This window comes from Pelobates fuscus, chromosome 7 (assembly GCF_036172605.1).
Source record: "Pelobates fuscus isolate aPelFus1 chromosome 7, aPelFus1.pri, whole genome shotgun sequence".
Taxonomy (NCBI): Eukaryota; Metazoa; Chordata; class Amphibia; order Anura; family Pelobatidae; genus Pelobates; species Pelobates fuscus.
The window spans coordinates 21,015,270-21,029,527 of record NC_086323.1 but is presented as its reverse complement, the minus strand read 5'-3'; the positions used below and the strand labels follow the sequence as shown (position 1 = coordinate 21,029,527).

Genomic DNA, 14,258 nt, shown 5'->3' with positions numbered 1-14,258 from the left:
AGGTTTTTTAAATAATCCCACATCAAAAGTAGGCAGCGGGACTTGGTCGTCAAGTGTCTGGAACTCTAATTCGGTCACTAGACCTCGGGAACACTGGCAAACGCCTGCTTCTTTCCACGACAATCCAGGAGAGTGCTGTTCGGTAGGATTGTTTGCACGAACAAGGCGAACAATAGCTACCTATGATCCAGGGGAACCATTCGTCTTTTGTTCATTTTGGAACTCCCGAAATTGACCGACCGCTACCACTGATTCTCTGGAACTAATTTGGGCAGGCGCCACCTGTGCGGTCGGTCAAAACTTTACCCCGGTGGCGAATTGGCTGTGTTCGTGGGATCTGAGCGCTGTTTGGAGAACTTGGGCGCTCAGATCCAGGGATATAATATTTGTGGGGGTTCCTCTATGTATTATGTGTATTTTTAATATTTTATGTTTTATGATTTGTAACTGTAATGCCTGGGAGATAACTAGTTTATGCAAAGTACACTAAATTATGTCCCAGACACAGAGATTCCTGGGCTTGTTGTGGGAGTGTCATGGGCCATGTATATAAGTGGGCCACCTGGCCATAATAAAACATTACTGTTGTAAGTCTCGACCAATGTTTGGGTATTCGAATAACGAACCTCTTGATTTGTTCTCACGACCAGCTTGGATGTTTGGAAAATATAAATCAGCATACTATGCGAACATGCTATAATCACTAAGTTCCTAGCATTACACGAATGTGCGAACGAACGTACTTTACGAAGTACAGGAGGTTTATTACAAATGGTAATCGGCACTACAATAATGTCTAAAAAAAAATCCTCAAATTAGTGCAATACATTTTGTGCAAAGAAATAGCAGCACCTATAAAGTGCAATAGCTCATAAATATACGCTATAAAAAAATGCACAAAAAGCGCACCTTTATATGTTTTTTGAATGTGTATGTGTTTAAGATTTCGAGTATGTGATGAAATAAAAATCGGTGGTTGGCGTTCCTAATTGTATCAGTGGAATGCTCACCCATCTCGCTGCCTAAGGGGTTACAGTCTAATCAGACCGATGAGTGAACAGCCTGCAGGAAAGTAACAATTAAAATGTATACTTACATCGATATTCTTATTTATTTGTGTTTTCAAACGACCAATAAAAATAACCATAGAAAAAGAGACTATAGTGTGCACAGGTGGAATCATCTGACTGGGTAAAAGTCCTCCAGGCCACTTGATTACATATGTGTATTTTTTTTCTTTCTTATAAAAGTTACAGAGTATCAGTTAACTGTGAAACACACTGAGGCTTCATTGCAAAGACGATCAGACAGGACGGTTACATAGAAAGCATCTTCAGCTGTTTGCGCAGACAATGGGATCTCTGGTGCAATCTCTGCTGTCTGTAGATGGGTATAGGATTCTGTATTTAGCCGCTGTGTTCTGTCTGTCTCTGGTTCTGTTAAAGGGGATTCAGCTCTTCCAGAAGAGAAAGAATCTAATGACAGCATTGAAACCCTTCCCAGGACCCCCTGGCCACTGGCTCTTTGGGCAAGCTCATGTGGTAAGGGCTACAAAGACAACCAAAATGTCACAATGTATACATTTGTATATACTATAAGTATTGTGCATTAAGGTGTCAAAGATGGTGTAAAAATATGTGAACGCGATTAATTAGCTCCTGCAGATCATCGCTGTCGTGAGGTTTAACTAACATTGGTCCTGAAGGGGTTACATGGTAAGTAATCTTTTTCTGAACACAATTAAGGACATGTGTTGGCACATTCACATTATGACAAAGAGATATTATACTGCTAAAGACCACTATATTGTAATTTGTAATTGTGACAAACGCCATTAGAGCGCCTATTGGAGGGAAGGTGCCTGAGACTAAGGGGAACAAACGCTCCCTGAGAGACAGGCAGAGGACCCCATACTTTGTCTACAGGAGCTCCCGAAAGTTGACCGGCAAAAGCACCAAAACGCTCAGGAACTATTTTGGCCTAGAGCCACATGTGCGGCCAGTCAGAACTTTGCCCTTGTGGCGTTTCCTTTATACTGCATGGATCCGAGAGCTATTTGGACAGCTTGGGCGCTCAGATCATGGCAGTTCAGAGATGTATGATATGTGGGGTTATTATATGGTTTTATGATGTTTTGGGGTACTTTTATGTTTTTTTGTTTGGTTCTCTGTTGTTCGGAGATAATTAGGTTACCAGTCTCTAACTCAATTATCTCCCAGGCACAGAGATCTCTGGGGGGGACTTGTATTATATTATTTTGAGACCCCCCTGCAGTGGTCTGTGCATGAGAGGCCAAGTTTGGCTTATTAAAATCAGTTGAACTCCCAGAACTATGTGTCGTCTAGTTATTGGGAGCACCTTGTTCCAGCTCATGCAGGATTCAGTGGGGAAAGTCCTTGTGAAGACTATAGCTTCCAGGACTGTGTGTTGTCATGTGCCTGGGAGGAGATTCCATAGGAACAGTGCAGCCCTAGAGAAGTCTTTAAACCTACCATCAGAGGTAGGAGTATGAACAGAGGTTAGGCGTAGATCTCCGGCAGAGTGTAGGATAAGTAGGTCGGAGCAGCATTCTGTAGAGATTTGGAAGCAAGTATCAGGATCTTTAATTGAGACCTATATCTTACGAGAAGCCAATGTAGGGATTGACAAAGGGGGAGGCGTGGGAGGTGCGGGCGGACAGGAAGATGAGCCTTGCTGCCGCATTCATTATACACTGTAACAGGGCAAGTTAGGAACACATAAGACCACTGAGAAGTGGAATGCAGTAGTCAAGGCGAAAGAGGACAGTGGCATGGACCAGCATCTGGTGTTAAATAGGGGTGAATAAGCACAATATTTTTGAGATGGTAGCGGCAGGATTTGGTGATTGATTGGACATGAGGGGTGACGGAGAGGTCGGAGTCAAAGACAACACCTAGGCAGCGAACCTTAGAGGTAGAGCGGATGGTAGCACTATTGACTTGGAGGGACACAGACAAGGGAGTAGCAACACTTGAGGTTCTGTTTTGGACAGGTTCAGTTTAAGGAAATGAGCAGCCATCCAGTTGGAATTAGCAGAGTGGCAGTCAGAGCTGCGAGTTAAGAGGGGTGGTGAGAAATCAGGGAAGGACAGATAAATTTAGGTGTCATCCGCATAGGAATGATACTGGAAACCGAAGGAGCTGATGAGTTTACCAAGTGTAGATTAAGAACAATAGGGGACCAAGGACAGACCCTTGGGCAAAGGATTAGGGAGAAGAGGCAGAACCCGAGAAAGAAACACTGAATGAGTGCTGGGAGAGGTAGGAAGAGCACCAGGAGAGAGCGGTATCTCGCAGACCGAGATTACGGAGGATGAGAAGAAGCTGTTGATGATCAACAGTGTCAAAAGCAGCAGAAAGGTTGAGGAGAATTAGGATGAGTAGTGGCCATGGGATTTTGCAGTGATAAAATCATTGGATACTTTGGTCACAGCTGTTTGAGTGATGCGTGCGGAATCCAGATTGAACTAGGTCAAGCAGAGAGATGGATTTGAGGAAGTCTGTCAATCTCGCATGCACAACTCTCTCAAGGATCTTGGAGACAAATGGCAATAGCGAGATAGGGATTTAGTTGGACAGGGAATTAGGGTCAAGGTTTGGCTTTTTCCGAATCGGGGTTACGGTTGAATGTTTGAATAGTAAGGAAATGTGCCAGAGGAGAGGGAGAGATTGAAAATTTTAGTGAGAGGCAGAGAAAGAGAAGGATACAAAGTGCTGGTGAGATATGAGGGAATAGGATCGAGGGAACAGGTGGTGGGGCAGGAGGAATGGAGCAGAGCAGAAACCTCTTCTGCTGTAGTGGGTGCAAATGAGCATAGGACAACTGAGGGAGTTTAGTTAGGGGAGAGGTTGGTAGTGGATGGAAAGAGATGAGAGATCTCTTCCCTGATTGTAGAAATCTTCTGAAGTGAGTTGCAAAGTTTGTGGCAGCCAAGTTGGTAGGAGAAGGAGGCACGACAGGGCGCAGAAGAGAGTTAAAAGCATGAAACAGTCGTTTGGGCTCGCAATAGAGTGTGGTTATGAGTGTATTGTAGTAGTTTTCTTTTGAAGAGGAAAGAGCCAAATATGTCAAATATGTGTGACTGATGGGGTTATAGTATGATTAGAAAGCACTAGTTATAGACTAGCCCTTGCTCCCAGCTGCTCTGTTCCTAGTGCTGCCATTCTGGTCTCAGGGATACTGTTATCTGCATTCGGAGATCCAGTGTTACTGTAACCCATACTCATCTTCCTCACTCTCTTGTTACTTTATTTGTAACAGTGTCAGCAACTTTGTCAAGAGTTCTGTGGCTCCAAGAAACATACTTCTCAAGGGGACACCATCAAACACTGACTTAGCAAAGTCCAGGAAATCCATTTAATTGAACTTTTAATGGCATCCTAATGGGACAGCTTAGAGAAAAAAGTATGTTAGATTTACACATGAACTACCATTTGGCCCTCCCCTTATCCATTTTAGATTGTTTGATTTTATTTGACTGAGTATATAAAAAATAGATTTTTATTTTCTTGTTTGCAGATCTCTGTGTGATATTCAAATAACTGCTGTGTCTTGGATGCTATGTGACTTGTCATGTGTTTGATCATGCAACTTATTGTATGACAGCTGCTGAATAGACTATCCCTTTAACACGTTCAGGGCTGGTAGTCTGGCTATCCACTCACTTTGTTAACCATTTTATGGCCACATAACTGGCCATCTCCTAGCCTTGGTAACACATACAGGGACAGAGGGCTGGGGATCTTTTATCCTTTAACACATACACGGTCCAATGACTGAATATTTCCTGGCCCTAAAAGAACAGGGGTGCATAACCAGATCCTCTTATTATATTACTATATTATTATATTACCCTCCTACCAAAAGCCATTCAGGTGCTCCACAACACAATTGTATTATGGTCTAATGTACTCAGCTAAGACAGAAAAAAAAAATCTGAAAGACACTTAGAGGGACATCTTTGTGGAGACCTTTGAAAATCTATGCTGGCCTTCATTATTGGCGTTATTACGTATTATCGTTGCATTGGATTCATAGAAGTATCAGATTGGCAGAGCCAAGAACACCATAACAAGTGCCTAGGCACCCGTCCCCCATCCTAAGTAGTTAAACTGCTTTGAATGGTTTGATTTCTTACCTGGGATATGCTGAGTGCTGCTCCCTGACTCCACTACTAAATCAATCTCTCAGCCAATAAACTAAACCTATTGCAGAAGTTCTTGCTAAGGGTTTCGTAGTGTATGTGGGTAGCAGTGCCAAGTAAAAATCTGGTATGAATTCAAAAATTGTTTGACTACTTGCAATTGTGAGGTGGTGGGTCGCAAGGGCACTCGACACCATAACCACTACAGTGCATTTTTTGAGTGTTTCCTTTAAAAAAATCTGCATTTAGAACGAGAATTTTAACGCAGAAATCCACTACTTGCAATTGCGAGGTGGTGGGTCGCAAGGGCACTCGACACCATAACCACTACAGTGCATTTTTTGAGTGTTTCCTTTAAAAAAATCTGCGTTTAGAACGAAAATCTTAACGCAGAAATTTAGCGCCATCTTGGCCCCTGTCAATCACTTTTTTAAAGTTCTGTTCTGTCACTGAATATAGTAAGTGTAGGAGGAGAAACTGGAACACAGGGGAGATTCATCAAATGTTACTGAAAAACATAGTTTTAGTTTTTTTAGGTGTGAATGGCTAAGTCTGATGGGTTTTTATACTGTATTTCCTACTGCAATTTTTTTGTCATTTTTTTATTTTGTGTGACCTTTTTGTGCTTTAAGTCCAATATATAAAAAGTTAATGCATTTTTCGCACCAGAAAAGTATGTTGTTTTATGTCTTTCTCCAGCACTACTTTTATCTCACACAGGGTTATTCACTAATGTGAGAATAGTTGGGAATTCAAAGTGAATTTTACATTTAAGACCAAAGTAGTCAAAATGTAGCCACAGCTGATTTGGAAGAATTCTTCGAGTTTGGCTATTCTAGCCTAAAACTTAAAATTCACTTTGAATTCCCAACAATTCTCATCTTAGTGAAAAAAAACTGACTAACAATTCACGCAGTGTGTTTCTTTAGTGGAACATAAAAATCTAAAGGAAACTGGAATATACGAAGAAGAAAAGGTGACAAGTTTTTCACAACATTTAAACCACCTTATAAACTGGAACAGAGTTCTGAACACGTTCATAAATATCCCCTAAAGGGATAATATAGTGTAAGGAATACAAGTCTATATTATTTACACTATAGCTCCCTCTGGCCCCCCCTTCCTCACTCCCCCAGGATGGAAAGGGATAAAAACCCATACTGTACTCACCCGATTACAGTGCAGATCTCCCTCTATGCTGGGTCAGTGCTCCGCCTCCTTCAATGTCATTCGATAGGGGTGCAAATGCACATGCACGGCGAAAGCTGCAAGTGCATTAGGCCTTCTCATAGGAAAGCATTGCTGCAATACTTTCCTATGGGGGTTTTAGTGATGCTGGATGTGCTCATGCAGAGTGTGAAGACGTTCAGCGTCAGTTAGGCGTCCAAAAGTTGCTTAACCACCAGGAAGTGCCTTTAGTGGCTGTCTGATTGACAACCACTAGAGGAAGTCCTAGCTCTGCAATGTAATCATTGCAGTTTCTCTAAAACTGCAATGATTTACGTTGCAGGATGTGGCGGAAACAGCCCTGCCACTTGTGCCTGGAGAGGACTGCTTGCCAACCTCTTGCCATGTGATTATGGTCCCTGGGAGGTTTGGCCCTTGAAATAACTGATTTGGGCATATTGTATTTTATTATGCTGCTGCTGGCCCTTTAAGAACCATCTGGAGACATACTGTGGAGTTACTGGGTGGCCACCATTTCATGTATCAGAGGCACATGGTGAGAACAATGGATAAAGCACATGGTGAGAACAATGGATGGCAGCCATTTTAACTCAGACACTGTTTGGACTTTTCTACACGGTGCCATCTCGCCGTATTTGGTGCACAAAGACATTGTGCAGTAGTTTTAAACTATACAACAGGGGACACATTATACAGTAATAGTTTTTCATATAGCCTGTATATGTTCTGCGGAATCTGCATTAAACTGTATCTTCCAAACTACTGAACGGATCTGGGTGAATTTTAGATATGTGGTTCACCCAGATCCCCCGGTTCTGATGGGGTTATTGCATGTTTTGGGGTCCCTGTGATATGTTTTATAAAACTGTATTTCTCTGCCTGTGATAATTATATCACCCATTGTGTTCAGTAATCATATCACAGGCAGAGGGGAGGATTTTGTGTGGGAGTGTCTGTGTGTATTGTACGGATTGATTGGTTGTATTTAAAAACCCTGTGGGCAGTACTATGTTTGTGGATTGTGAGTAAAATAGGCAGTATGTGCCAGTACAGTCAGTTCTGCTTGACCTCAAATTGAAGTGTCGTCTCGTTATTTGGGGAATTGGATTGTATGCTGATTGCCAGGAGTGTAAGGTGATTGTATGCTTTTCCTGTTCATCTGTTTTCAGTGTTCGTGTGTTTCCTGTTCGGGAGTTGGAGGATTCGTGTAGTTTGCAGTTCAGCCTGTGCATTGGAAAGAGGAATATCGCCTAAACGGTTTTTAACCTCTTGTGTGCAAAACGGTCCATTACACAGGACTAAGGGGGACAGGTGCACTGCACCCAGACCACTTCAATAAAGCTGAAGCGGTCTGGGTGCCTATAATGTCCCTTTAATGTATAATTTTCTCCTCCAATGCAATGTGTGCATTGGCTGTGCCAGGACTGAACTGGACTGTGAGGTCAATTTCTACATTCTGAATCTATATTAAAAGAAAATGAAACATCACATAACACGTTATAAGTAATTTTCAGTAGTGATGTCCCGAACGGTTCGCTGGCGAATAGTTCCTGGCGAACATCGCATGTTCGCGTTCGCCACGGATGGCGAACATATGCGATGTTCGGTCCGCCCCCTATTCGTCATCATTGAGTAAACTTTGTCCCTGTACCTCACAGTCAGCAGACACATTCCAGCCAATCAGCAGCAGACCCTCCCTCCCAGACCCTCCCACCTCCCAGACAGCATACAATTTAGATTAATTCTGAAGCTGCATTCTTTTTTTTTGTTATTATTATTATTTTTTTGTTTATTATACATTATCCCCCATAGCCAGTAACCTGTGTTTATTATACATTATCCTCCATAGCCAGTAACCTGTGTTTATTATACATTATCCTCCCATAGCCAGTAACCTGTGTTTATTATACATTATCCTCCCATAGCCAGTAACCTGTGTTTATTATACATTATCCCTCCCATAGCCAGTAACCTGTGTTTATTATACATTATCCTCCCCATAGCCAGTAACCTGTGTTTATCATACATTATCCCCCCACAACCAGTAACCTGTGTTTATTATACATTATCCTCCATAGCCAGTAACCTGTGTTTATTATACATTATCCCCCCATAACCAGTAACCTGTGTTTATTATACATTATCCCCCCACAACCAGTAACCTGTGTTTATTATACATTATCCCCCCATAGCCAGTAACCTGTGTTTATTATACATTATCCCCCCCATAGCCAGTAACCTGTGCTTATTATACATTATCCTCCCATAGCCAGTAACCTGTGCTTATTATACATTATCCTCCCCGCAGCCAGTAACCTGTGTTTATTATACATTATCCTCCCATAGCCAGTAACCTGTGTTTATTATACATTATCCCTCCCATAGCCAGTAACCTGTGTTTATTATACATCATCCCCCCCATAGCCAGTAACCTGTGTTTATTATACATTATCCTCCCATAGCCAGTAACCTGTGTTTATTATACATTATCCTCCCATAGCCAGTAACCTGTGTTTATTATACATTATCCCTCCCATAGCCAGTAACCTGTGTTTATTATACATCATCCCCCCCATAGCCAGTAACCTGTGTTTATTATACATTATCCCTCATAGTCATTTATCGTTGGACCTAGGCATCATGATGTCTTATGCCGGCCCAGAGAGTGAGTGAGTGAATAATATAATATATATGTTCAGAAACATATTAGTAATATATGTAAATCGGGTTCATGCAAAGAGGGTGAAAAGGTATTAAAGAAAAACACACTTATTGCATGAAATTTACAAAGCCAAACTTTTAAAAGCTTTTAAAAGCTTTCCTCATTTCTTTCTCGGGATGAGGAATATATCGGTTGTAGACTGAGGATTTCCATCTGCCCAATCTTTTAATAATATGCACTGGAGTGTCAGTGTTGAAAGAGACCGAAGCTGCCCCTATTCTAAATGAAACACCTGAGACATGGATACAACCCAATCTTAGGAGTAGTGTTCTGATGTAGAAGATGAATTTAGCCGTAGTCAGAGGGATTCAGTGAGAGTAGTGGTGAAATGTGTGTGGCATGACTGAGTGTGGGTAAGTAAGAGTCAAGTATTTTAACTGGGCACTAGTTCTAGGTGGGATAAAGTGGTATAGCGGATGGATGAGTAGTTTGGTTCGTTTTAGAGGTTTGTAGAGTTTTGTTTTCTACTGCAGCTTAATGATTTTTAGCGATATCCAATATTTTTAAGGTGGTCTCAAACAAACATAAAATGCTATATAAAATTTGTGGGAATATCGAATAGTCGTGTACAGTAAATCAGAGAGGGCTCAGAATATCGAATCATCGATCGGTATCCAACCTTGTGCAAATGGGGAGTTTGCGGTTGTGCAAATGGACTGTTTGTGGTTGTTTGCGCTGTGTTAAACGGGGAGTTTGGTCTGTCACTGTGAAGCGGGCGTAACCCTTACACTACCTGATCGAAACAACATCATACCTGATGTTTTAAAGCACGTTATTCCAAACAATTTAGGAATGTTAGGTGATTTATGCCCTTTATGGATTAAAACCAGACTCTGCATCAACTATGTAATTCTCCATGGGAGTTTTGCCATGGATCCCCTCCGGCATGCCACAGTCCAGGTGTTAGTGTCCTTGAAACAACTTTTCCATCACTATTGTGGTCAGAAAGAGTCCCTGTGGGTTTTAAAATTCGCCTGCCTATTGAAGTCTATGGCAGTTCGCCCGGTTCGCCCGTTCGCGAACATTTGCGGAAGTTCGCGTTCGCTGTCCGCGAACGGAAAATTTTATGTTCGCAACATCACTAATTTTCAGTGTTCTATTGAATGGTGAAGTTTTGGTTCTTCATTAATCTCTAATGTCTGGTGTGTTTTGTTTTCTACTGCAGCTTAATGAAGATGGGAAACCACTGGATAAAGTTTTGGAATGGGCCATCCAATTCCCATATGCCAATCCTGTGTGGTTTGGACCGTTTGTTGCATATTTGAACATCACTCACCCGGAATACGCCAAAACTATACTGTCAAGGCCAGGTAACTGACTTTATTTATTAATTAAATCTGCATTACTGGGAAGGTCAACCATTAACCTTCATTGTGAACAGCCAATTTAGTAAAGGGCTTATTCACGAAACACCAAACTATAATGACTAGAGTTGAGTGGACACCTGGATGTTCGGGTCCGGCAGGTTCGGCCGAACTTCGAAAATAATTCTGGGTTCGGGCTCGAACTTGAACCCGAACCCGAACCCCATTGAAGTCAATGGGGACCCGATCTTTTGGGCACAAAAATGGCTCTTAATAAGTCCTGGAAAGGGCTAGAGGGCTGCAAAAGGAAGTGAAATGGGGGTAAGAGTAGGAAAAGTGCCCTGCAAACAAATGTGAATAGGGAAATTGTGGTGGAATCTCGGTAAAAATAAATTTAGTAGGCCGAGATTACCACGTGGCATGTGTACGTGCATATGCTGACGTATCGGTCGGTTGCACGAGGCAAGATACGATCAGTAGTGTATGGAGCATGTGCAAGAATACCGGATGTAGTATTCCCCTCCTCCATTGTGCTGGACAAGCCATGCGGTCAAACAGGAAGTTAGTTTTTGTTCGTTTTGATTGGTTATGAGAATGTGCGGGTGGAGCTTAATATGGGAGGAGTTATGTGCCTATATAAGGAGCCTGCACTATTGTCCGGGGCTCAGAACTTGTTGTATTTTGGTGACATTAGTCCCTCTGAGTCCCGATCGGTGAACCGAATAAAGAATCTCTTCCTTCCTGAAGAAACCTGTGTCCATCTCTCTGTGCTTGGTTTCCGTCAGTTTCTCCGGTATCATTTGGTGCATTGGCCGGGAAGCTCATCGTTCAACGGTAGCTGAGAAGCAGAGGCGTGAGACGGTCTATCTTTGCCCACGTTCTCTACGGCTGCACCCCTGAACTTCTGCGTGGACCTCCCTTCGTCTCGGCGCCACTGGTCTGTTGTCCAGGAGATCATCGGCCTCTACGTAGTAAGTGCTGGGGTGTCCCCGTCAATGAGTGTGAACTCAGGTTCAGGAACGAGGAGGTAAGACGACCGCTGTTTTAGACGGCGGACCCACTAGGGGTATACCGATTGTGCGGTAGGCACATAAGGGGTTATTTGTGTACGGAATCTGCCCCCTCTGTCGGAGGGAAGGAGCGAAGGCGCACCGCTCAATTGAACGCTCTTTAGTAAGACCGTTTAATTTGGTTTGGAGTCAGGCGGGGTTCTGTGTAAATAGCCCTAGCCGGACACCGGTGTCTTGTCTAGACTAGCGTTCTAGGGTGTACAATTTGTTCGCTAGGTCGGAGGGACCGGGAGACTAAGCGGCGTCTGTGTAAATTCGGTCCGCTAGATCTCAACCTATCTTGGCTAAGTGGGAAGGCGTGTAAATTTGGAACCCACTAGACTTTTGATAGAGTAGATAGACTAAAAGGGTTCTGTTGTAAATTCCGCCCTCTAGTTCGCTATATGTGGTGCTTGGGCAGTGTGGCTAACCAAAACGGATGTAGATAGTTTTAGGTAGTCCATCAAGGTACTGGCCAATAGATTAGTTGGGATTGTATATCTGTTAAAGATTGTTTAGTAGCATGTATATCTGGCTAGATAGCGTGAGCTCTGCCGTCTAGCGAGAGTGTTAATAGTGTGTAGCTGTATTATAGTGCACGGTACCATAACCCTGTATATTTACTGACACTGTATATAAATACTAATAATTGTTGTTTATTGCATGTCTAACACCATAACCACTAATAATTGTATTGTGACCTTAAATTGTACTTGACCTATGCTAACCGTACTGTAACTACTGTTTGTAAAGACGATGTTACTGGGGAATGTTATAGACGGGTAATTCATATATAGGGATTATAGCGTGGGTGACGGTATAGTTTCGCCAAAGGGCACAGTATTAGTTACTTAGTGACTGGTGTAACAGCTGTGTGTGTACGGGAATTCCCTGCGTGTTTTTATTGTGTGCGTTTCACTTGGTAACTGTACCACGTGGGGCTGTTGCCGAGGGAACAGGTGTGACCGTTGAATAGAGTGCGTGTATAGTATTCGTTGGAAACGGCGCTCCATTGCTAAGTATGGGCGCGTCGGACTCGACGATTTTGGATCCCTTAGGATGCATGTTAAAGAATTTTAAAAAGGGATTTACAAAATGTGATTTTGGGGTTAAAATGTCTCCTGCCCGACTGATCACTTTGTGTACTAGGGAATGGCCTACTTGGGTTGCCGCATGGCTGCCACGTGGCAGTTTAGATCCAAATCTGGTACAGCGTGTACACGTGGCTGTATCAGGTAGGCCTGAACTTTACGGACAGTTTCCATACATTGATTGTTGGAGGCAGGCCGTAAACGACTCGCCAAGATGGATCCGAATATGCCACGAGGAGCAATGTCGCCTCATGGTGGCCAGGACTCGTTTGTCCACTAGGGCCATGGTTACGCCCATTTTGGACAAGCCCCCTGAGTCCGAGATCCCTATGCCTCCCCCTTATTTCTCCTCAAGGGGAAGTGATACAGGAAGTTCTACACCCCTTTCCCCGTTGTCCCCATCCGCTTCCTCCTCTAGCTCAGAGTCCATCCTCCTCATTACTAAACCTCCCCTTCCGGTACCTACCCCCGTTAAACCTACATACCCTGATTTGGCGCCATCTCAAGCTTCCGGTCAGGCTTCCTCTAGCCCGGCCCGGAATATTTTATTCACCGACCTTCCCCACAATAAAGCTTCCACATCCCAATGCCTTACTACCCCTCGACTGGAACCCCTAACCGACGCCCCTCAACGAAGCCCTATACTAACCCGACAACTGACCGGTACCCAAAAATCTAAACATTATCATATGCCACTTTGTTTGACTCCCGGGTCAGCATACCTTAATGATGTAGGTCAAATGGTGTATGCTGACTCAGTCTTCGCATATGTCCCATTCACAACTACCGATCTCTTGAATTGGAAAACCCATAATTCCTCGTATACCGACAAACCACAAGCCATGACCTACCTGTTCACCTCGATAGTCCAGACGCATAATCCTACTTGGGCTGATTGCCAGCAATTACTAATGACATTGTTTAACAACGAGGAGAGGACTAGGATTAACCAAGCGCCCATTAAAGCGCTGGAAGAAGAAGCTCGTACATTAAATCAAGCTAATCCAGCAGCATGGGCCGCAACTCATTATCCTAATGCTGATCCCGAATGGGATGTTAATGGCGCAGACATGGTTCATTTAAAAGCCTATAGAGACGCTATAATTGCTGGCATGAAAGCCGGAGGGAAGAAAGCCATAAATATGTCTAAGACGGCTGAGGTGATACAGAAAAGTGATGAACCGCCCAGTGTCTTTTATGACCGATTATTGGAGGCATACCGTTTGTATACCCCCTTTAATCCGGAAGCCCCTGAGAATTCCCGAATGATAAACTCTGCCTTTGTCAGCCAAGCCTACGGAGATATTAAGCGCAAGCTACAAAAGTTAGAAGGGTTCGTAGGAATGTCCATCACCCAACTAATGGAGGTAGCTAATAAGGTTTATATGAATAGGGAATCAGAGAGTAAGAAAGAGGAAGATGCGTAGAAAGGCGGATATGCTAGCGGTAGCGATCGCAGGCGTAGATAGACGGGGCCCGGATAGAGGCGATAGCAAGTGGAATAGGGAACCCCTGAGTAGGAATCAGTGTGCATACTGTAGAGAAGAAGGGCATTGGAGAAGCGAGTGTCCAAAAAGAGAGCAGTACGAGGGCAGGATATGGAAACTTTAGAGGTAGAGCGAGAGGTAGAGGAGGTCCCAGAGGGAGTAATGGTAATGACAGAGGTAGTGTTAGGGAAGACAGATATTATCCCGCAGCGCAAAGGTCCCGCGATAGAGAAGATAGGGACTTTGTAGGATT

General features: G+C 43.4%; 1 protein-coding gene across 1 annotated transcript in view; it reads left to right on the top strand.

Moving 5' to 3' along the window:
• LOC134569110 (cytochrome P450 4B1-like) overlaps positions 1-14,258 on the top strand; it is a 78,495-nt gene that overhangs the window by 15,985 nt on the left and 48,252 nt on the right. Inside the window, exon 2 of the mRNA XM_063428013.1 lies at positions 10,240-10,384. Within this exon, the coding sequence (XP_063284083.1) occupies positions 10,240-10,384 (145 nt within the window). The remainder of the gene's footprint in view (positions 1-10,239; positions 10,385-14,258) is intronic.